Source organism: Coregonus lavaretus, assembly GCF_964263955.1.
Source record: "Coregonus lavaretus genome assembly, chromosome: 20".
NCBI lineage: Eukaryota > Metazoa > Chordata > Actinopteri > Salmoniformes > Salmonidae > Coregonus > Coregonus lavaretus.
In genome coordinates, this window is record NC_140007.1 from 14,069,429 (window position 1) to 14,093,576 (window position 24,148).

General features: G+C 43.7%; 1 protein-coding gene across 2 annotated transcripts in view; it reads right to left on the reverse strand.

The window, feature by feature from the left end:
- Positions 1–23,898, reverse strand: part of LOC311147377 (voltage-gated potassium channel subunit beta-2-like) — a gene marked incomplete at both ends in the record, with an annotated part of 80,431 nt that extends 56,533 nt beyond the window's left edge. Inside the window, 2 exons of one of the 2 annotated variants that reach the window (XM_084184071.1) lie at positions 21,903–21,956; positions 23,822–23,898. In XM_084184071.1, coding sequence (XP_084040197.1) covers positions 21,903–21,956; positions 23,822–23,898 — 131 coding nt within the window. The remainder of the gene's footprint in view (positions 1–21,902; positions 21,957–23,821) is intronic. The other variant, XM_084184072.1, reaches the window with a different exon arrangement.
- Between the last annotated feature and the right edge of the window lie 250 nt (positions 23,899–24,148).

Sequence of the window (24,148 nt, forward strand, 5' to 3'; positions counted from 1 at the left end):
GAGAAACAGATTTTAAGGAGTGCGCCTTTAAATGGTATATCATCCTCTGAATACAATCAACTTCTATGATTCAAGAACTCTACTCAGGCAAATGTTTCCATTATCAGTTAAAGTGAACAAATGAACATAACTGAAGTATTGTATAATGCTACTGAATACAGGGGTGTATTCGATGACATAAAACTTCAGAATGTTGCAAATATAAATGTTATAGATATAACTGACTTAATTCCCTATTCTTCACAACAGACAATCATATCCATTCTACAGAATAGTGTCTAGTGAAATAACACCCCTTACACAGTTTTCACATTTTGCCGGCTGAAATCTAAAAGGGATATAATTAGATTTTTTCCCTACTTATCTACAAAACCTGCACCACATTTTCAAAGTGAAAGAAACACTATATAAAAAAAGATGTATTAATCAAAAATCTGAAAATGAAGTTGTCTTGATTGTGTATGACTTTACACCCCAGATTTAATATCTGGTGGAAGCACCTTTTGGCAGCAATTACACCTCTTGGAAAGCCATTCTGGTGTGTCTTTGGCATACACTTTTGTGTAATTGTCCAGCTGAAAAGAAACGATATCTCAGGGTTAGGTATTCAGAAGACTGAGGCAGGTCTTCCTCTAACCTTTCACCTGGGCTTTGCTCATTTCATATTTCTTTTTATCCTGACAAACTCCCGCAGTCTCTGATAATGACAAGCATATCCATAATATGATGCTGCCACCACAATACTTAAAAATTACAGACGGTTTAGAGAGATTCTCGAGAGACATTACTGTAATGCCAAACAGTTGCCCCCCTCTAAGCAGGCCAGAGTAAACAGAATTGTCTTGTTGAGCCCAACATTCATACTGTAAAAATACTAATAGCAGAGCAATGTTTTTGAAACAGCTGAAATGTATAGACATTTTAATTATATTTTAGTTTAGTTTTATTTCGTTTTCACCTGCTACATTCTGAAATTGTCTTTAAGAAAGCGAAGCTCATGCTGCTCTGAGTCATCGTCCAGGCAAGAAGAATGCAGCAAGAAGCTGATCAACTCACCTGCGAATTATCAACGTTTTCACTCGCAATTTAGCTTTTACCTCATATAATGACATCCATAATATTGATCAAATTAGGTAACTTTAATACGCTGAAACAGTACTTTTATATTCGTATGAGAGGGGTAAATGTTAATGTTTCATATGCTAACATTACTGGCTAGCATAGCTAGCTAGCAGTGTTATTATCTTGCAAGCTACATTTAATGTGTGTATGAATGAGAAAATTAACCCTTTAATTGTCTGTACATGCTTGTGAATTGTTGCATTATTCAAGAGTGTAGTATGGTTTGGTTGAATTATTCAAGAGTGTAGCTAATATGTTTTAGAAGAAAAGTTGCTTGCATTGTTGAATAATTTGCAAGCTTACTGGCTATTCAGTGGCTACTGTGATACTGATATTTATGGTAAATTTGGAGCTGCAGAGCAAGAATGTCACGTTGCCAGCCACAACAAAAGGTAAGGCAAGGATGTCATGTAAATTGAAAAGTGTATGTACATATTATGTAAATTGAAATCTCATGGCTCTGCCTCTCTTTAAATGTTTCTAAAGGAGAATAGCCACTTACCGAAAAACTTCAATTAATAGCATGTGCGTTTATTTGCTTAAATCACTGAACACAACAGACGCTTATTAGAGACAGGCTTCTATTTGAGCCAGGTGTCTATTTCCTTAATGCTCACAGATTATTGCTTATTTTCATAGTTAATTGTTTCATTCCAGCATTCACTTCCAGCATTTTAATCGATTTCTGGGGGTCTTTTGACTGTTTTTGTGCTTGCAAGTTAGCTAGCAGTTCTCAGCTGTTAGCAGCCAATGGCTAGAAGTTTCTTACTGGCAATAAAAACGGATGATTGCCATCATTTTTTCAAATCATTACAGAATTATTTAATGTAACAAATTAAACATTAAACCTTGTAAAACAATTAATGGTAACCTCGTAAACAATTCATTTAGACCCGGCGTTTATTTGAAATGGGTTTATTTGCTGAAATGTGTGCCGTTGCCCAGCTATTAAAAGGGGCAGGCGCCTATTTGAGACTCAGCGTTTAATGAAAGTTTTACGGTATTCAAAATGATTCACAGCTATAATTGCTGCCAAAGGTGCTTCCACTAAGTACTAACTCTGGGGTGTGAAGACATACGCAATCAAGACGTATATATTTTTTTTTATTAAGAAACATTTTTATATTTTTTCTTTCACTTTGAGAATATGGAGCAGGTTGAATTGAATCGAATCCCTTTTTAGATTTAGTTTTAGTGCAGCAAAATGTGAAAACTTTCACTAGACACTGTATCTATCTGAAAGTTTTGTAACGTTGCACCCTTCTGAACAGGCCCCAGATAAAATATGCTGCCATCAGGACTGTTCACACCTCCTCTGATACAGTACATAGCACGTATACACTGAATTCAGTCCAACTAGAGAAAACACTACACTCACCAACCACACCAAATCTTAACGGAGGACCTACAGTACGGTAATACACAAGCACATATGCCGTACGATGTCCTTCTCAAACAAATCTAGAGCATCTTTGTGTTTCTCCCTCCATGACAGTCAGCCTCCATGTTCCCGACCAGTAGCCAACACAAGCCCCTACTGAGCAACGGGAAAGAATCTACTAAATTTTTCAACAGCCTCCTCTCCCTCTCCTTCTTCATGACTAAGATATAGAACAGCAGCAGCGAGTCTGCCTTACTGGCTGACTGAGGATTTGCAGCAGTAATGCTGGAGTCAGTGTCCCAGGAACGGGAAATAAATCCATCCATCCATTCTCCCCTCCACCACCCTGCTCTCCCTACCCAGCGTGCTCTTGGCAGGACACAGGGTCCCACACACAGTCCAGGCCAGGGGCAGCATCTCCATGCAGCATCCACCCCTTTCCTTCCTTCCTCCATCCCTCCATTCCTTCTCCATCTATCTCTCCATCCATTCTTCCCAACATTAGCTCATGTGAAGCTAACACTTACCCTGTTCCGGGTAGGGGGCCGACTCATGTAGGGGTTTTGCACCACGCTAGCGCTAGTCATTCAGACGACTGATGGCGGCCCGAACTAACAAAAATGAAGATCTCTTGTCACCGCCCCAAAAGAGACAAGAGGAAGAAGCGCAGATGTGTCAAGCTGCTAAACTAATTGTCCAGGACAGTTACAGCAGTTACAGTGGTGTGCCAGCCAGTGAGCAACGGCCAGCACTACACCCCCACCTTTTCCCCTCCGCCCCTCACCATCACATGTCAGACAGGAAGTGCTTTTTGTGCCTATCAGAGGAAGCTTTTCTGTTCTGCAAACCCCAGCAAAATAATCCCACAAGTAAATTATTCAGGTCGTTTTTGCACTAAAAGCTTTTGATTGTCTGAACCACTAGAAAGAATACTGAAAGCTTGCTTGTTCCGGGGTATGTGTGTGTATATAAAATGTAAAACACACCCTCACTGGCTCCATGCATACTAAGGGGCTAGAGGAGGATAACCTACAGACAAGGGGCAAAGAACATATTTTGTAGGACTGCAAGTCCATCTCTTATGAGGGGCCAATGATTACAATCTTATTAAAGTGTTTAATGGGATGTTGCATAGTAAGTTGCGGTCTGGGGGCACATACGGTGTGTATGTGTGTGTGTGTGTGTGTGTTTGGTTTTACTATCCTTGTGGACCAGAAGTCCTCACAGGAATAGTAAAACAAGGAAAATTAATTTTGCCTGTCCCCACAAGCAAAAAGGCTATTTTAGGCTTAGGAGTTCAGTTTAGGGTTAGAATTGGGGCTAAGGTTAGGGGTTAGGGTTAGGGTTAAAAGTTAGGGTTAGGTTTAGGGTTAGGTTTAGGGTTAGGGGTTAGGGAAAATAGTATTTTGAATGGGAATCAATTGTTTGGTCCCCACAAGGATAGTAAAACAAATGTGTGTGTGTGTGTGTCAATCACATTGTGCCTTAGACATAAACCATGTTCATGCCTGCTCTGTAAAGTTTCTTAAAGTTTGTAACTTGCGCCGACGAAGATGGCGGCCTCGCGACTAGCTCTTAGGAAACTTTGCGGTATTTTGTATTTTTATGTATCATTTTTTTACATGATTAGCTCAGAAAGTGTTTTGTATCATTACATACAGCCGGGAAAAACTATTGGATATCAGAGCGGCGGTAACTCACCAGCATTACGACCAGGAATACGACTTACCCAAAGCAGATCCTTTGTTTGCTCTCCCCAGGGCAACTGAACTGATTCCAGCGGCTGACCCAAAACATCGCCGGCGGAGGAGAGGCACTCAGAGCGGCCTGCTGGTTCGAGGTGCGCACACCACCCACCGCTTCCAAGTACACTACTCGCTAATGTTCAGTCTTTGGATTACAAAGTCAGATGGGTTCTCAGTTCATCGCGCAGACAGAAATAAATATCTCTCCGGGAAGCAGAAGGGCGGAGGTGTGTGTTTCATGATTAATGACTCATGGTGTAATTGTAGTAACATACAGGAACTCGAGTCCTTTTGTTCACCCGACCTAGAATACCTCACAATCAAATGCCGACCGTATTATCTCCCAAGATAATTTTCTTCGGTTATAGTCACGGCCGTGTATATCTCCCTCAAGCCGATACCACGACGGCCCTCAAAGAACTTCTCTGGACTTTCTACAAACTGGAAACCACATATCCTGAGGCTGCATTTATTGTAGCCAGGGATTTTAACAAAGCAAATTTGTGGACTAGACTGCCGAAGTTCTATAAACATATCGACTGTTGTACTCAGGCTGCTAAAATTCTCGACCATTGCTATTCGAACTTCCGGGATGGTTATAAGGCCCCCCCACCCCACCCTCCTTTCGGCAAATCTGACCACGACTCCATTTTGCTCCTCCCTTCCTATAGGCAGAAACTCAAACAGGAAGTACCCGTGCTAAGGACTATTCAACGCTGGTCTGACCAATCGTAATCCACGCTTCAAGATTGTTTTGATCACGCGGACTGGGATATGTTCCGGGTAGCTTGCGAAAATAATTTAGACGAATACACTGAAACGGTGACTGAGTTCATCAGGAAGTGTATAGGAGATGTTGTGCCCACTGTGACTATTAAAACCTACCCTAACCAGAAACCGTGGATAGATGGCAGCATTCGCGCAAAACTGAAAGCGCGAACCACCACATTTAACCATGGCAAGGTGACTGGGAATATGGCAGAATACAAACATTGTAGCTACTCACTCCGCAAGGCAATTAAACTGGCAAAACATCAGTATAGAGACAAAGTGGAGTCGCAATTCAATGGCTCAGACACGAGACGTATGTGGCAGGGTCTACAGACAATCACGGACTACAAAAGGAAAACCAGCCACGTCGCCGACACCGACGTCTCGCTTCCGGACCACCTAAACACCTTCTTCGGCCGCTTTGAGGATAACACAGTGCCACCAACGCGGCCCACTACCAAGGACTGTGGGCTCTCCAGCTCCGTGGCCAACGTGAGTAAGACATTTAAGCATGTTAACCCCTGCAAGGCTGCTGGCCCAGGCGGCATCTCTAGCCGCGTCCTCAGAGCATGCACAGACCAGCTGGCTGGTGTGTTTACGTACATATTCAATCTCTCCCTATCCTAGTCTGCTGTCCCCACATGCTTCAGGATGGCCACCATTGTTCCTGTACCCAAGAAAGCAAAGGTAACTGAACTAAATGACTATTGCCCCGTAGCACTCACCTCTGTCATCATGAAGTGTTTTGAGAGACTAGTCAAGGATCATATCACCTCTACCTTACCTGTCACCCTAGACCCACTTCAATTTGTTTACCGCCCCAATAGATCCACAGACGATGCAATCGCCATCGCACTGCACACTGCCCTATCCCATCTGGACAAGAGGAATACCTGTTTAAGAATGCTGTTCATTGACTATAGCTCAGCATTCTACACCATAGTACCCTTCAAGCTCATCATTAAGCTCGAGGCCCTGGGTCTGAACCTCGCCCTTTGCAACTGGGTCCTGGACTTCCTGACGGGCCACCCCCAGGTGGTGAAGATAGGAAACAACATCTCCACTTCGCTGATCCTCAACACTGGGGCCCCACAAGGGTGTGTGCTCAGCCCCCTCCTGTACTCCCTGTTCACCCATGAATGCATGGCCAAGCACGCCTCCAACTCAATCATCACGTTTGCAGACGACACAACAGTAGTAGGGTTGATTACCAACAATGACAAGACAGCCTACAGGGAGGAGGTGAGGGCTCTAGGAGTGTGGTGCCAGGAAAATAACCTCTCACTCAACGTCAACAAAACAAAGGAGATGATCATGGACTTCAGGAAACAGCAGAGGGTGCACCCCCCCCCCCCCCCCCACATCAACGGGACCGCAGTGGAGAAGGAGAAAACCAAGTTCCTTGGCGTACACATCACTGTCAAACTGAAATGGTCCACCCACATGAAGAAGGCGCAACAGATCCTGAATAAATTTGGCTTGGCACCTAAAAACCTCACAAACTTTTACAGGCACAATTGAGAGCATCCTATCAGGCTGTATCACCACCTGGTACGGCAACTGCACCACCCGCAACCGCAGGGCTCTCCCGAGGGTGGTGCGGTCTGCCGAACGCATTACCAGGGGCAAACTACCCGCCCTCCAGGACAGCACCCGATGTCACAGGAAGGCCAAAAAGATCATCAAGGATATTAACCACCCGAGCCACTGCTTGTTCACCCCACTATCATCCAGAAGGCGAGGTCAGTACAAGTGCATCAAAGCTGGGACCAAGAGAATGAAAAACAGCTTCTATCTCAAGGCCATCAGACTGTTAAATAGCCATCACTAGCACATTAGAGGCTGCTGCTGCCTATTGAAATCACTGGCTACTTTAAGAAATGGAACACTAGTCACTTTAATAATGTTTACAGTACTTGCATTACTAATCTCATATGTATATACTGTATTCTATAATATTCTACTGTGCCTTAGTCCATGCCGCTCTGTCATTGCTTGTCCATATATGTATATACAGTGCCTTGCAAAAGTATTCATCCCCCTTGCTGTTTTTCCTATTTTGTTGCATTACAACCTGTAATTTAAATTGATTTTTATTTGGATTTCATGTAATGGACATACACAAAATAGTTGAAATTGGTGAAGTGAAATGAAAAAAATAACTTGTTTAAAAAAAATCTACAAAATAATTAACGGAGAAGTGGTGCGTGCATATGTATTCGCCCCATTTGCTATGAAGCCCCTAAATAAGATCTGGTGCAACCAATTACCTTCAGATGTCACATAATTAGTTAAATAAAGTCCACCTGTGTGCAATCTAAGTGTCACATGATCTGTCACATGATCTAAGTATATATATATATATATACACCTGTTCTGAAAGGCCCCAGAGTCTGCAACACCCCTAAGCAAGGCGCACCACCAAGCAAGCGGCACCATGAAGACCAAGGAGCTCTCCAAACAGGTCAGGGACAAAGTTGTGGAGAAGTACAGATCAGGGTTGGGTTATAAAAAAATATCAAAAACTTTGAACATCCCACGGAGCACCATTAAATCCATTATAAAAAATTTGAAAGAATATGGCACCACAACAAACCTGCCAAGAGAGGGCCGCCCACCAAAACTCACGGACCAGGCAAGGAGAGCATTAATCAGAGAGGCAACAAAGAGACCAAAGATAACCCTGAAGGAGCTGCAAAGCTCCACAGCGGAGATTGGAGTATCTGTCCATAGGACCACTTTAAGCCGTACACTCCACAGAACTGGGCTTTACGGAAGAGTGTCCAGAAAAAACCCATTGCTTAAAGAAAAAAAATAAGCAAACACGTTTGGTGTTCGCCAAAAGCCATTTGGGAGACTCCCCAAACATATGGAAGAAGGTACTCTGGTCAGATGAGACTAAAATTGAGCTTTTTGGCCATCAAGGAAAACGCTATGTCTGGCTCAAACCTAACACCTCTCATCACCCCGAGAACACCATCCCCACAGTGAAGCATGGTGGTGGCAGCATCATGCTGTGGGGATGTTTTTCATCGGCAGGGACTGGGAAACTGGTCAGAATTGAAGGAATGATGGATGGCGCTAAATACAGGGAAATTCTTGAGGGAAACCTGTTTCAGTCTTCCAGAGATTTGAGACTGGGACGGAGGTTCACCTTCCAGCAGGACAATGACCCTAAGCATACTGCTAAAGCAACACTTGAGTGGTTTAAGGGGAAACATTTAAATGTCTTGGAATGGCCTAGTCAAAGCCCAGACTAGAACCCATCCAACTTGAAGGAGCTGGAGCAGTTTTTCCTTGAAGAATGGGTAAAAATCCCAGTGGCTAGATGTGCCAAGCTTATAGAGACAACCCCCAAGAGACTTGCAGCTGTAATTGCTGCAAAAGGTGGCTCTACAAAGTATTGACTTTGGGGGGGTGAATAGTTATGCACGCTCAAGTTTTCAGTTTTTTTGTCTTATTTCTTGTTTATTTCACAATAAAAAATATTTTGCATCTTCAAAGTGGTAGGCATGTTGTGTAAATCAAATGATACAAATCCCCAAATAATCTATTTTAATTCCAGGTTGTAAGGTAACAAAATAGGAAAAATGCCAAGGGGGGTGAATTCTTTCGCAAGCCACTGTATTCTTAATTTCATTCCTTACTGCATCTGTGTATTGGGTATATGTTGTGAAATTGTTAGATATTACTTGTTAGATATTACTGCACTGTCGGAGCTAGAAGCACAAGCATTTCGCTACACCCGCAATAACATCTGCTAAACACGTGTATGTGACAAATAAAATGTGATTTGATTTGATTTAAAACACAATTTTTCCACCAGTGCATGAACTGCTCTTTCTCCATACGAATTGGCTTGTTGAATCACCCATAATAACTCATTGGCACTGTGAATCATTTCAAAATCTTCCTTCCATCCATCCAACAAGGTTGGAATTGTATAAGCAATAGGACTTTGAACTTCACTGTAACTTATCCAACCATATACTGATCAGTGATCAACTCAAGGAGAAGAGGAAACATTCAAACACATTTCACTAGCTCTTCTTTCAAACTGAAATTACTGTCCCCTTCCCATCGATACAAAGACAGCCATCGACATTGTACAAAAGCACGACTGCATAAAGTCTGCAGTTCCAACGCTGTGTTTCTCCACACAACTAACAGGATCAGGCTTGTCTGAAAACAGTCCTATCTATTATTTAGGCTCAACCATTTGCCAGCCAAGCCCCAGCAAACTCTAAATAGAAAACTCTGATATCCATTGGTTTACTGCTTGGTACTTTTTAATGGAGTCTCTAAGCTCACTGCTGTCGGAATGTGTCAGTTTGTAACATCCCAGTGCTTCCCACGGGTAGAGGGTAAGAAAAAAGTGTGTGTGTGTGTGTGTGTGTGTGCATGCGTGTGTGCGCATGCTCCTTGGGTACCTGCTACCCTCTGGGCCGTTATGCAATTCATATAGATCGGAAAGACTGGCATAGTTATAAGCAATATAATAGCTCCACTTTGCTCTCCGTTAGGCTACATGGAATTTTGCCATATTGCTTAGCTCTCCAATCCTAGGGGCAATGGGTTGTTTGTAGACAGGGCCTAAGGGTTTCATTGGAATCAAAGGGGACATAGTCCCTTTTAATTCACAGGTCATCAGAGAGAATGTGGTTTTACATTGTGCTTGAGATATGTATACAGTACATATACAGGTAACTGCCAAAATAAAGGAAACACCAACATAAAATGTCTTAGTAGGGCGTTGGGTCACCACGAGCAGCCAGAACAGCTTCAATGTGCCATGGCATAGTGTCTGGAACTCTATTGGGTGGAAGCAACACCATTCTTCCACGATAAATTCCATCATTTGGTGTTTTGTTGATGGTGGTGGAAAACGCTGTCTCAGGCGCCGCTCTAGAATCTCCCATAAGTGTTCAATTGGGTTGAGATCTGGTGACTGAGACACAAATACACACGCACGCACACACACACACCTTATGCTCCTTTGAGACCCCACATTCAAAGTTACTGAGAACTCTTCTTCTAGCCATGGTAGCCAAAATAATGGGTAACATGGCATTTTTATACATGACCCTAAGCATGATGGGATGTTAATTGCTTACATGTAATTAACTCTGGAACCACACTTGTGTGGAAGAAACTGCTTTCAATATACTTTGTATCCCTCATTTACTGAAGGTTTTCCTTTATTTGAGCAGTTACCTGTATATGTGTTTGACATATGTGAATATACTTAGTGTACAAAACATTAAGAACACCTTCCTAATATTGAGTTGCACCCCCCCTCCTTTAGTGTCGAAAGCATTCCACAGGGATGCTGGCCGATGTTGACTCCAATTTTCCCACAGTTGTGTCAAGTTGGCTGGATGTCCATTGGGTGGTGGACCATTGTTGATATACACGGGAAACTGCTGAGAGTGAAAAACCCAGATGCGTTGCAGTTCTTGACACAAACCGGTGCGCCTGTCACCTACTATCATACCCCGTTCAAAGGCACTTAAATCGTTTGTCTTGCCCATTCACCCTCTGAATGGCACACATACACAATCCATGTCTCAATTGTCTCAAGGCTTAAAACGTATTCTTTAACCTGTCTCCTCCCCTTCATCTACACTGATTGAAGTGGATTTAACAAGTGACATCAATAAGGGATCATAGCTTTCACATGGATTCACCTGGTCAGTCTATGTCATGGAAAGAGCAGGTGTTCTTAAAGTGGAACTGACAGCGTTTGAACTACTTTGCAGATATGAAACAAACACAATCATGATATCAGTCACAAATATCAATTTCCTAGTTTATGCTACAAAACCAACTTTATAAGAGTAAAAAAAAAAAAAAAGGTTATATTTTTCTTAAAATTCCATGACATGCACTAAGGCATTGTTGTCAGAATAGAAGGATGCAGTTTAACGCATTATTAATATAATTCTCTTATATTTTTCTTGGTAGTCCCAAAAATATTTATATCAGGATGTAAATCACAGCAGGCTTGCTACATTGTTTGCTGCCTCCACCCATTTGGGATGCACTGTTTCAGTTTCAAAAACAGACGACTGTAACTAAGGCTGGGAATGTCAATACAATCAAACTAGCAAGGGCAATGATCACAAGTCAGTCATAACATGGCTAATAGGCTAGCGCACACTGGCTGAATAGAACACACAAGCGAGCAGAGCATGTGAGCGGAGTGGAGCGGGAGCAAGCGGAGCGCGAGTGGCCGGATTTTGGACAGAGCGCAGAGCGGCATTTTTAAAAGGACGGAGCGTCGCCCTATGTCCCGCTCCAATTTCGCTCGCTCACACCACGAGTCTGAAGCATGCTCAAGCCTGACCCAGAATCCATCTGTTTAATTTAATTAGTGTCGTCCATGAATTTGTATTTTATAGAGCGAGAGGAGCAGCAGCAGCAGCAAGAGAAAAGGGTTGAGGAATTCAAAAGTTTCTTCATGCACGCAAAGGCCCAACCATAACAAGGGAGAGAAAAAGAGAGCTGGATGTAGCATTTTTTAAAATGATTTTCATGGACTATGAACCACTGAGTAAAGGAGAACGCGAAGGGATGCAACACTTCGCCAGCGCAGCTCAACCGGGCTACACCCCCCCATGCTACAACACTGTACGGTACACGCTCATGCCACTTGCCCTGGAAGAGATGGAAGCCAAACTGCAAGACCTACTGCAAAATGGTGATGGGCTCGTTCTGTCAGCGGACATTTGGACCAGTAGAAGAGGGCACAGCTTCCTTGGCATCGTGGCCAGTTTCATTGATGGGACGTTCCGGGGGCACACGGTTTTGTTGGGCTGTGAGCACATACAGGGGCACCATACCGCAGATCGTATTTACCAAAAGTATGAAAGTGTACTGAAATATTGGAACGTGCAACGACGTGTGATTCGGGTCGTCACTGACAGTGCCAGCAACATGATCAAGGCGTTTAACCTCCTCAGTGACCCTGAAGAGGAGGCGGAGTGTGAAGTGACCGCGGATGCCAGCAGCAGCGCAGAACATGAAGAGGAGGATGAGAAACTATGATAAATCAGTACTTTACTGTGTCAAATTTACATCTGAGATGCCCCATTCACATGCTTCAGCTGGCGATCAAAGACGCCATTAACGAGCACGACAACATTAATAGGCTGTTAGTGAAAGTCGGGCACCTGGTGAAAAGTGTACACAAGAGCACCCTGAACACAGAGGAAACCGACCAATTAGGTGTCCGCCCCACAAATGCCTGCACCACTCGATGGAGCAGCCAGCTGCGGATGATTCAGTCGTTCATCCGGTTGTTCCAAAAATACCCGTTATGGCAAAACAAACTCAAGTCGAATGTTGCTAACATCACCTTGAATCAAGTACGGCAGCTGACGCACCTTGTCAGTGTGCTGACACCACTGGCAGACCTCACAGACAAAATGCAGAAGAAGCTGGGGAACCTGGGGATGATCCTCCCTGCTGTCACAGAAATCAAATTACATTTACATTTACGTCATTTAGCAGACGCTCTTATCCAGAGCGACTTACAAATTGGCGCATTCACATTATAGCCAGTGGGATAACCACTTTACAATATATATTATTATTTTTTCTTTGGGGTGGGGTAAGGGGTGTAGAAGGATTACTTTATCCTATCCCAGGTATTCCTTAAGGAGGTGGGGTTTCAAGTGTCTCCGGAAGGTGGTGAGTGACTCCGTTGTCCTGGCGTCGTGAGGGAGCTTGTTCCACCATTGGGGTGCCAGAGCAGCGAACAGTTTTGACTGGGCTGAGCGGGAACTGTGCTTCTGCAGAGGTAGGGGGGCCAGCAGGCCAGAGGTGGATGAACGCAATGCCCTCGTTTGGGTGTAGGGACTGATCAGAGCCTGAAGGTACGGAGGTGCCGTTCCCCTCACAGCTCCGTAGGCAAGCACCATGGTCTTGTAGCAGATGCGAGCTTCAACTGGAAGCCAGTGGAGTGTGCGGAGGAGCGGGGTGACGTGAGAGAACTTGGGAAGGTTGAACACCAGACGGGCTGCGGCATTCTGGATGAGTTGTAGGGGTTTAATGGCACAGGCAGGGAGCCCAGCCAACAGCGAGTTGCAGTAATCCAGATGGGAGATGACAAGTGCCTGGATTAGGACCTGTGCCGCTCCCTGTGTAAGGCAGGGTCGTACTCTCCGAATGTTGTAGAGCATGAACCTACAGGATCGGGTCACCGCCTTGATGTTAGCGGAGAACGACAGGGTGTTGTCCAGGGTCACGCCAAGGCTCTTCACACTCTGGGAGGAGGACACAACGGAGTTGTCATCCGTGATGGTGAGATCATGGAACGGGCAGTCCTTCCCCGGGAGGAAGAGCAGCTCCGTCTTGCCGAGGTTCAGCTTGAGGTGGTGATCCGTCATCCACACTGATATGTCTGCCAGACATGCAGAGATGCGATTCGCCACCTGGTTATCAGAAGGGGGAAAGGAGAAGATTAGTTGTGTGTCGTCTGCGTAGCAATGATAGGAGAGGCCATGTGAGGATATGACAGAGCCAAGTGACTTGGTGTATAGCAAGAATAGGATAGGGCCTAGAACTGAGCCCTGGGGGACACCAGTGGTGAGAGCACGTGGTGCGGAGACAGATTCTCGCCACGCCACTTGGTAGGAGCGACCGGTCAGGTAGGACGCAATCCAAGAGTGAGCCGCGCCGGAGATGCCCAACTCGGAGAGGGTGGAGAGGAGGATCTGATGGTTCACAGTATCAAAGGCAGCAGACAGGTCTAGAAGGACAAGAGCAGAGGAGAGAGAGTTAGCTTTAGCAGTGCGGAGAGCCTCCGTGACACAAAGAAGAGCAGTCTCAGTTGAATGACCAGTCTTGAAACCTGACTGGTTTGGATCAAGAAGGTCATTCTGAGAGAGATAGCAAGAGAGTTGGCTAAAGACGGCACGCTCAAGAGTTTTGGAGAGAAAAGAAAGAAGGGATACTGGTCTGTAGTTGTTGACATCAGAGGGATCGAGTGTTGGTTTTTTGAGAAGGGGTGCAACTCTCGCTCTCTTGAAGACGGAAGGGACATAGCCAGCTGTCAAGGATGAGTTGATGAGCGAGGTGAGGTAAGGGAGAAGGTCACCGGAGATGGTCTGGAGAAGAGAGGAGGGGATAGGGTCAAGCGGGCAGGTTGTTGGGCGTTGGCCATCACAAGTCGCAAGATTTCATCTGGAGAGAGAGGGGAGAAAGAAGTCAAAGCATAGGGTAGGGCAGTGTGAGCAGGACCAGCAGTGTCATTTGACTTATCAAACTAGGATTGGATGTCGTCAACCTTCTTTTCAAAATGGTTGATGAAGTCATCCACAGAGAGGGGGGGGGGATTCCGCAGGGAGGAGAAGGTGGCAAAGAGCTTCCTAGGGTTAGAGGCAGATGCTTGGAATTTAGAGTGGTAGAAAGTGGCTTTAGCAGCAGAAACAGATTAAGAAAATGTAGAGAGGAGGGAGTGAAAAGATGCCAGGTCCGCAGGGAGTCTAGTTTTCCTCCATTTCCGCTCGGCTGCCCGGAGCCCTGTTCTGTGAGCTCGCAATGAGTCGTCAAGCCACGGAGCAGGAGGGGAGGACCGAGCCGGCCAGGAGGATAGGGGACATAGAGAGTCAAAGGATGCAGAAAGGGAGGAGAGGAGGATTGAGGAGGCAGAATCAGGATTTTGGAGGGAGAAGGATTGAGCAGAGGGAAGAGATGATAGGATGGAAGAGGAGAGAGTAGCGGGAGAGAGAGAGCGAAGGTTGCGACGGCGCATTACAATCTGAGTAGGGGCAGAGTGAGTAGTGTTGGAGGAGAGCGAGAGAGAAAAGGATACAAAGTAGTGGTCGGAGACTTGGAAGGGAGTTGCAGTGAGATTAGTAGAAGAACAGCATCTAGTAAAGATGAGGTCAAGCGTATTGCCTGCCTTGTGAGTAGGGGGGGACGGTGAGAGGGTGAGGTCAAAAGAGGAGAGGAGTGGAAAGAAGGAGGCAGAGAGAAATGAGTCAAAGGTTGAACGACTCTGGCTACCAGTATGTAAAAACAAAACACAAATGTAGGTTATAACTTACTCCTAGCAGCTACTGTTAGCTAGCCAAGTGCAAAGCTAGCCACTGAATCGATTCGGCCAGTTCGCGTCTGTTAGCTAGGTCGTTCCAGCTATTGTTTAGTAGCTATCCAGGTAGCAACAAGCTAGCTACATTTCGAGCACAGTAGCTACTTACTACCTAACGTTAACGCTTCAGACAATGAGGTTAGAAAAACAGCTGAATGGTAGGCAAATCCCTGCTCACCGATGCACTTCCAATGGATGCACGCTGCACTTCCAATGGGCATCGCTGCTTTTGCAGAAACATTGGCAAACAACGTGACAATTCGCTATGGAATATACTATACTGATTAACATCAGTGTTAGATCCCCGTTTCAAGACAGAATGGATAATCCGAGATGAGTCTGTTTGCAACAAACTCGGGGAGATAAAGCAAGGCTGTGGTTTAAGCAAAAAGTGAAATACATGCAGATTTTTTTCCTTTTTTGGAGCGAGCGGGGGGGGGGGGGGGGGGCGATTTGAGTGGAGTGCGATGCAAACTGCGTTGAGCGCTAAGCGATAATGAGCGGACTGGCCTGATGTGGCTTTGAGTGGTGGGAGCGGAGGGGTGAACAGCTCCGTGAGCGAGGAGCTGAGATTCTCACCGCTCCACTCCGCTCATATGCTCTGCAATCGAGTATAAATTAGTCAACAGTTGAGTCATCTACTATATGAAATTACAGCCTGATGCGCTTGCATCAGTGAATTAATCTTCAATTGCGCTGCTTTCGCAGTGTGCAGCGGAGGGAAAGTGAACAGACACATGCCAAAGTCCTAGCTAGGCCACTAAAATGTTGCAGTCTGGCCCCATAATGTGAAAGCAAAAACAGGTTTTTATACATTTTTGCAAATGTATATAAAATAAAAAACTTAAATATTACATTTACATAAGTATTCAGACCCTTTACTCAGTACTTTGTTGAAGCACCTTTGGCAGCTATTACAACCTCGAGTCTTCTTAGGTATGATGCTACAAGCTTGGCACACATGTATTTGGGGAGTTTCTTCCATTCTTCTCTGCAGATCCTATCATGCTCTGTCAGGTTGGATGGGAAACGTCGCTGCACAGCTATTTTCAGGTCTCTAGAGATGTTCGATCAGGTTCAAGTCCAGGCTCTGGCTGGGCCACTCAAGGACATTCAGAGACTTGTCCCGAAGCCACTCCTGCATTGACTTGGCTGTGTGCTTAGGGTTGTTGTCCTGTATGAAGGTTAACCTTTGCACCAGTCTGAGGTCCTGAGTGCTCTGGAGCAGGTTTTCATCAAGGATCTCTCTGTACTTTGCTCCGTTCATCTTTCCCTCGATCCTGACTAGTCTCCCAGTCCCTGCCGCTGAAAAACATCCCCACAGCATGATGCTGCCACCACCCATGTTCACCGTGGGGATGGTGCCAGGTTTCCTCTGCTTGGCATTCAGGCTAAAGAGTTCAATCTTGGTTACATCAGACCAGAGAATCTTGTTTCTCATGGTCTGAGAGTCCTTTAGGTGCCTTTTGGCAAACTCCAAGCGGGTTGTCATGTGCCTTTTAATGAGGAGTGGGTTCCGTCTGGCCACTCTACCATAAAGGCCTGATTGTTCGAGTGCTGCAGAGATGGTTTTCCTTCTGGAAGGTTCTCCCATCTCCACAGAGGAACTCTAGAGCTCTGTCAGAGTGACCATCGGATTCTTGGTCACCTCCCAGACCAAGGCCCTTCTCCCCCGATTGCTTTGTTTGGACAGGCGGCCAGCTCTAGGAAGATTCTTGGTGATTCCAAACTTCTTCCATTTAAGAATGATGGAGGCCACTGTGTTCTTGGGGACCTTCAATGCTGCAGAAATGTTTTGGTACCCTTCCCCAGATCTGTGCCTCGACACAATCCTGTCTCGGAGCTCTACGGACAATTCCTTCGACCTCATGGCTTGTTTTTTGCTCTGACATGCACTGTCAACTGTGGGACCTTATATAGACAGGTGTGCGCCTTTCCAAATCATGTCCAATCAATTGAATTTACCACAGGTGGACTCCAATCAAGTTGTAGAAACATCTCAAGGATGATCAATGGAAACAGGATGCACCTGAGCTCAATTTAGAGTCTCATAGCAAGGGTCTGAATACTTGTTGTTTTGACTCTGTACTCCAGCACTTTGAAATGTCATACCCCCAAGACATGCTAACCTCTCATCATTACATTAACAGGGAAGGTTAGGGGGGTATGATATTTGTGGGTCTGTAACTTTCTCACTCATAATTACTAACGGTTCATTCATGATTATCCGTAATCATGGTAGCATCCAGATTAATGTTGAAGTGTTTAAAAAATATTATATTCTTATTTACAATAAAACTGACTCCAAAATGACACCATACATTATTTGCCATTAATTTCTATTGGGCACAAAATAATCTGAAACACAACCAAAACAAACAGCAAATGCATCCAAACAATTGGTAGAGCCACAAGCTCCATGTAGTCATTGTGTGCTATGAATATGGGACCAAATACTTAACTTTTTACTACTTTAATCCAAAAAATGTTGGCCCAATACTTTTGGTCCCCTAAAATGGGGGCACTATGCACAAAAAGTGATGTAATTTCTAAATGGTTCACCCGATATGGATGAAAATACCCTCAAATTAAATCTCTCTGCACTACAACCTCATAGTCATTGTATCATTTCAAATCCAAAGTGCTGGAGTGCAGACCCAAAACAAAAACAACAAATTGTCACTGTCCCAATACTTTTGGAGCTCACAGTGCATTCAGAAAGTATTCACCCCCCTTCACTTTTTCAACATTTTGTTGTGTTACAGCCTAAATTTAATTGAGATTTTTTTTGTCACTGGCCTACACACAATACCCCATAATGTAAAAAGGGAATTATGTTTTTCGAATTTTTACAAATTAATTAAAAATTAAAATCTGAAATGTCTTGAGTCAATAAGTATTCAACCCCTTTGTCATGTCAAGCCTAAATAAGTTCAGGAGTAAACATTTGCTTAACAAGTCACATAATAAGTTGCATGGACTCACTCTGTGTGCAATAATAATAACTACCTCATCTCTGTACCCCACACATACAATTATCTGTAAGGTCCCTCAGTTGACCAGTGAATTTCAAACACAGATTCAACCACAAAGACCAGCGAGGTTTTCCAATGCCTCACCAAGAAGGGCATCTATTGGTAGATGGGTAAAAAAAAAAAGCAGACATTGAATATCCCTTTCAGCATGGTGAAGTTACTAATTACACTTTGGATGGTGTATCAATACACCCAGTCACTACAAAGATACAGGCGTCCTTCCTAACTCAGTTGCCAGAGAGGAAGGAAACCACTCAGGGATTTCACCATGAGGCCAATTGTGACTTTTAAACAGTTACAGAGTTTAATGGCGGTGATAAGAGAAAACTGAGGATTGATCATCAACATTGTAGTTACTCCATAATACTAACCTGATTGACAGAGTGAAAAGAAGGAAGCCTGTACAGAATACAAATATTCCAAAACATGCTTCCTGTTTGCAACAAGGCACTAAAGTAATGTTGCAAAAAATGTGGCAAAGCAATGAACTTCTTGTCCTGAATACAAAGTGTTATGTTTGGGGCAAATTCAATACAACACATTACTGAGTACCACTCTTGAGTAATGGCTGCATCATGTTATGGGTATGCTTGTAATCATTAAGGTCTGGGGAGTTTTTCAGGATTAAAAAATAATAATACGGAATAGAGCTGCACAGGCAAAATCCTAGAAGAAAACCTGGTTCAGTTGATTTCCACCAGACAATGGGAGATGAATTCACCTTTCAGCAGGACAATAATCTAAAACACAAGGCCAAATCTACAGTGGAGTTGCTTACCAAGATGACAGTGAAAGTTCCAGAGTGATTTATATCTACTTGAAAATCTATGGCAAGACCTGAAAATGGTTGTCTAGCAATACTGTCTATTAATATTTCTGTATTTTTTAATTTTTTTAAAATGCTAACATTTCGAAAAACATGTTTTTGCTTGGTCATTATGGAGTATTGCATGTAGATCGGTGAGAGATTTTTTTTTTATTTAATCAATTTTGAATTCTGTCTGTTAGACAACATAATGTGGAATAAGTCAAGGGGTATGCATACTTTCCAAAGGCACTGTACCTATATATACTGAGTATACAAAATATTAAGAACACCTGCTCTTTCCATGACGTAGACTGACCAGATGGTGAACCCAGGTGAAAGCTATGGTCCCTTATTGATGTCACTTGTTAAATCCACTTCAATCAGTGTAGATGAAGGGGAGGAAACAGGTTAAAGAAGGATCTTTAAGCGTTGTGACATATAATACATGGATTGTGCATGCATGCCATTAAGAGGGTGAATGGATAAGACAAAAAATGTAAGTGCCTTTGAACGGGGTATGGTAGTAGGTGCCAGGTGTACCGGTTTGTCAAGAACTGCAACACTGCTGCGTTTTTCATGCTGTCATGACTGTCCTGTGTGAGGATCCAAGGGCTCAGATTAACTTGGCAATGATTGACAATAACCAGACCCTCTCTCACCCACAGAAGAGGGGAGGGGGGACTGGGCCGGTTTTGACACCTCACACCCTGTTGTAAATTAGGCAGGAGGGGAATCTCTTTCTACCCGTCCAGTATTGGTGATTGGAATGTCCCTTTGTCTCCAGAAGACTTTTGCCGCCAAAACTCTAACGTCCAAAAAGTAAACGCTGGAACAATATTTCTAAGGTAAGAATGTGGGGAACAGTCAGTGGGGACCTAAAGAATAATCATGTCATATTGTTAATTATTTTGTGATGTCATTAAGAATGGCATCAAGAAAATACTGTAACTTGAAAAGTATACACAATATATATGTCAAATATTCATCCTTTTACGTTGTATATGAAAAATGGTGAGAGTAGTTTTGTTAAGATAGGAATGTGATTTTAGTTTTCTAACAAGATCATAGTTTTTGATGATGCTTTGCACCAGTAACTAGCCACGCCCCAAGTGAGCTCAGAGATCGTGTCAGCATGATGGAACGCCCTTTTGACCAGAGTGTATAAAGGATGAGTTAAGAATTAACATATCAGACCAGAAAGACGTGGAGTGGTCGCTACACGTCTGAAAATGGTTGGAATGTTGAACCTCAACACAAGGTGAAGAAAATCAACTCTCAGATTAGACCCAAACTTTGCCAGGCTGCAGCTGTGCGTGTAAAGTGGTTCAAACTCTGACTAACCACACAAATTAGAGAAGAAAGCTCCCCTCTCAGACAATCACTGGGACAGCTAAGTAGCTGTTCTGGAGCGACTCCACTACAGACGAGGACAACTAAGAAAAAGGACATTGTGACCTCTTGTGGACAATCAGAGCCTTACAAGTGACCCACCGGAGAACCAGCCAAACCCTTTTCAAGAAGGCTTGGTCCGACAGAGATAAATGGCGAATGAAGGCATTCAAACACGTAAATACATTCATGATTTCTTACTCTAAACGGGCAGTGGTTCATGTGCAAAGTAAATGATTACTGTGAGTGTAGTTTCCAAATGTACGATAAGTGTTGTGTCTCTCTTTCTCTCTCTCGCTCGCTACCCCTCCCTCTTTTGGTAACCAAGCAGTCATGTTGTTGTTAGTCCGCCAGTGACTTTTTCTCATTTATTAAGTGTGTATGCTATTCTGTGTTATTATTTAGTTAGCTAGTAAATAAATAATTAAACCAATTTGCGTAGTGCTGAGTCATAAGTAAAGCTGGAGTTCCTGCAGATCCAAGAAGTCTACGACCGTTCAGAATGACGACTGATGAGAGTTAATGATTAATACGTTGACTGTTTTATACATATTGATAGGTAAAGACCTTTAGAGTTTAATTCGGGAGATGGTAACTCTATAAACAACTTATTCCGAGGTGCCCCAAATCCTAATGAGTTAATTGCTACATGATTAATTTAATCGAGTAACAATTAAACATAGTTAGTTGATTTGATAAATAACAGTCATCATATTAATGAAAGTCACGTCACGACAACGCTGTGTGTTATAGATCTGTCATTCACAGTGAAAGCAAGTCTAAGAAGCTTTAGATCATATCTATGCGCGCTCTTTCTATGCTTCCCGTTCTTAAGTGTCTTTTACTTTCGTTTTTTTTACACCAGCTTCAAACAACTGAAAATACAACATTTTTGGTTATGGAAAACATATTTCACAGTGGTTAAGATGGTACAATGATTCTCTACACTATACTTGCTTGTTTTGTCACATAAACTGACATTAATTAAAGCAACCAGGAAATTTCGGAGCGATTTCTGCATAGTGCATCTTTAATATTTTATGAGCTGGTTCCACAGGCATACCACTGTGGTACATTGACCGAGGAGTGACCAAGAATATGACAGTGAAATTACTGTAGATCCAGGGGGAGGGATATAGGACAGACAAATTACTGTAGATCCAGGGGGGAGGGATATAGGACAGACAAATTACTGTAGATCCAGGGGGGAGGGATATAGGACAGACAAATTACTGTAGATCCAGGGGGGAGGGATATAGGACAGACAAATTACTGTAGATCCAGGGGGGAGGGATATAGGACAGACAAATTACTGTAGATCCAGGGGGGAGGGATATAGGACAGACAAATTACTGTAGATCCAGGGAGGAGGGATATAGGACAGACAAATTACTGTAGATCCAGGGAGGAGGGATATAGGACAGATAAATTACTGTAGATCCAGGGAGGAGGGATATAGGACAGACAAATTACTGTAGATCCAGGGAGGAGGGATATAGGACAGACAAATTACTGTAGATCCAGGGAGGAGGGATATAGCACAGACAAATTGTACCTGTAGAACTGCAGCTGTCGCTTGCTGGGACTCCCATGGCTCCCATACCGAGCACTGAAGAGAAAAAGAGAAAAGGAGCGAGAGAGCATTGTAAAGCAAGCAAGCAAGATACAAGGCAACCTACAAGTAACACAAGGGTAAAGATAATACAGAACTACAATACAACACACTAAGCCAATTTTCTCTGCTGATGTGAGGTTTTAATCTTTCAGCCATACATGTATGGCTCCACCTAGTGTTGATTCTGTGTGTGAGTGTGTGTGTGTGTGTGTGTGCGTGCGTGTGTGTGTGTGTGTATGTGTGTACACGTTTTACTATACTGGTGAGTACCAAAAGTCCTCACAAGAATAGTAAACCAACAAAAATTCTGAGAAATTAGGATATTTTGCCAGTCCTCACCTGTAAAAATGCTATTTTAGCCTTAGGGGTTAGGTTTAGGGTTAGAATTGGAGTTGGGTTAGAATTAGCTGTGTGTGTGTGTGTGTGTGTGTGTGTGTGTGTGTGTGTGTGTGTGTGTGTGTGTGTGTGTGTGTGTGTGTGTGTGTGTGTGTGTGTGTGTGTGTGTGTGTGTGTATTTTTTACTATACTTGTGAGTACCAAAAGTCCTCACAAGAATAATAATTCAGGGAAGTGAGGACATTTAGCTGGTCCTCACTTATAAAAAGGCTATTTTAGTCTTAGGGGTTAGGTTTAGGTTTAGGTTTAGGGTTAGAATTAGGGTTATGGTTAGGATTAGGGGTTAGATGTTAGGGTTAGGTTTAGGGTTAGGGGTTAGGGAAAATAGGATTTGAATGGGAATCAATTGTTTGGTCCCCACAAGGATAGTAAAACAAACGTGTGTGTTTGTGGTGTGTGTGTGCGCACATTTTACTATACTTGTGAGTACCAAAAGTCCTCACAAGAATAGTAAACCAACATATATTCTGAGAAATGAAGACATTTTGCCGGTCCTCACTTGTAAAAAGGCTATTTTAAGCTTAGGGGTTCGGTTTAGGGTTAGAATTGGAGTTAGGGTTAGAATTAGGGTTAGGGTTAGGGATAGTGGTTAGGTTTAGGGTTAGGAGTTGGGGTTAGGTTTAGGTTTAGGAGTTAAGGTTAGGGTTAGGGTAATGGTTAGGTTTAGGGAAAATAGGATTTTGAATGGGAATCAATTGTTGGTTCCCAAAAAGTCCTCACAAGTATCGTAACACGTGTGTGTGTTTGTGTTTGTGTGTGTGTGTGTGTGTGTGTGTGTTTGTGTGTGCGTGTGTACTTTTTACTATACTTGTGAGTACCAAAAGTCCTCACAAGAATAGTAAACCAACTCAAATTCAGGGAAGGGAGGACATTTTGCCGGTCTCACTTGTATAAAGGCTATTTTAGGCTTAGGGGTTAGGTTTAGGGTTAGGGTTAGAATTAGGGTTATGGTTTGAATTAGGGTTTAGGGTTAGGGTTAGGGGTTAGTGGTTAGGTTTAGGGGTTAGGATTAAAAGGGTTTCTGTTTGTAATGGAATCAAACCTTGGTTTGCACTGGCCTTTTGCAACTTCCTGCTCTGTCTGCATATTGCACATCAGTCCGGTCTGGAGAGGGTGGGAGAACATTGGGCGGTTATTTGCCTGAGAGATCAGTGGAGGCAGAGAGCTCAGAGGGTTAGGAGTTGCGGTTAGTTTTAGGTTTAGGGGGTAAGGTTAGGGTTAGGGTTAGGGTTAGGGTTAGGGTTAGGGTTAGGGTTAAGGTTAGGTTTAGGGTTAGGGTTAGGGGTTAGAGAAAATAGGATTTTGCATGGGAATCAATTGTTGGTCCCCAAAAAGTCCTCACAAGTATGATAAGTCATAGCTGTGTGTGTGTGTGTCTGTGTGTGTCTGTGTGTGTGTGTGTGTGTGTGTGTGTGTGTATGTGTGTGTGTGTGTGTGTGTACAAGTGTGTGTATGTGTTGTACCTGTAGATCATGCCTGGGGAGGCATGCTGTTTATGGGAGAGGCGCGCCGGCGAGTCCTGGTTGGATTCAGGATACATGAGGTCACGAGGAGGGGGGCGTGGCGGGATGGAACGCCTGCTGTGGGGTCACGCTCTCACCTATGATCTCTCACCTCTGTGGACAGACAAGAAACAACATGGTAAGACTGAACTTGCTGGGTTTAGAGAATGTGTGGTGAGTTTTCATAAAGTCTTTAAATAAATACAAAATCTGAAATAGATAGTGTTTCCAGAGGCTTCAGCGCTCTCAATTTGATATTTTTCTATAGTGCATCCTAGAGTCTGCTAG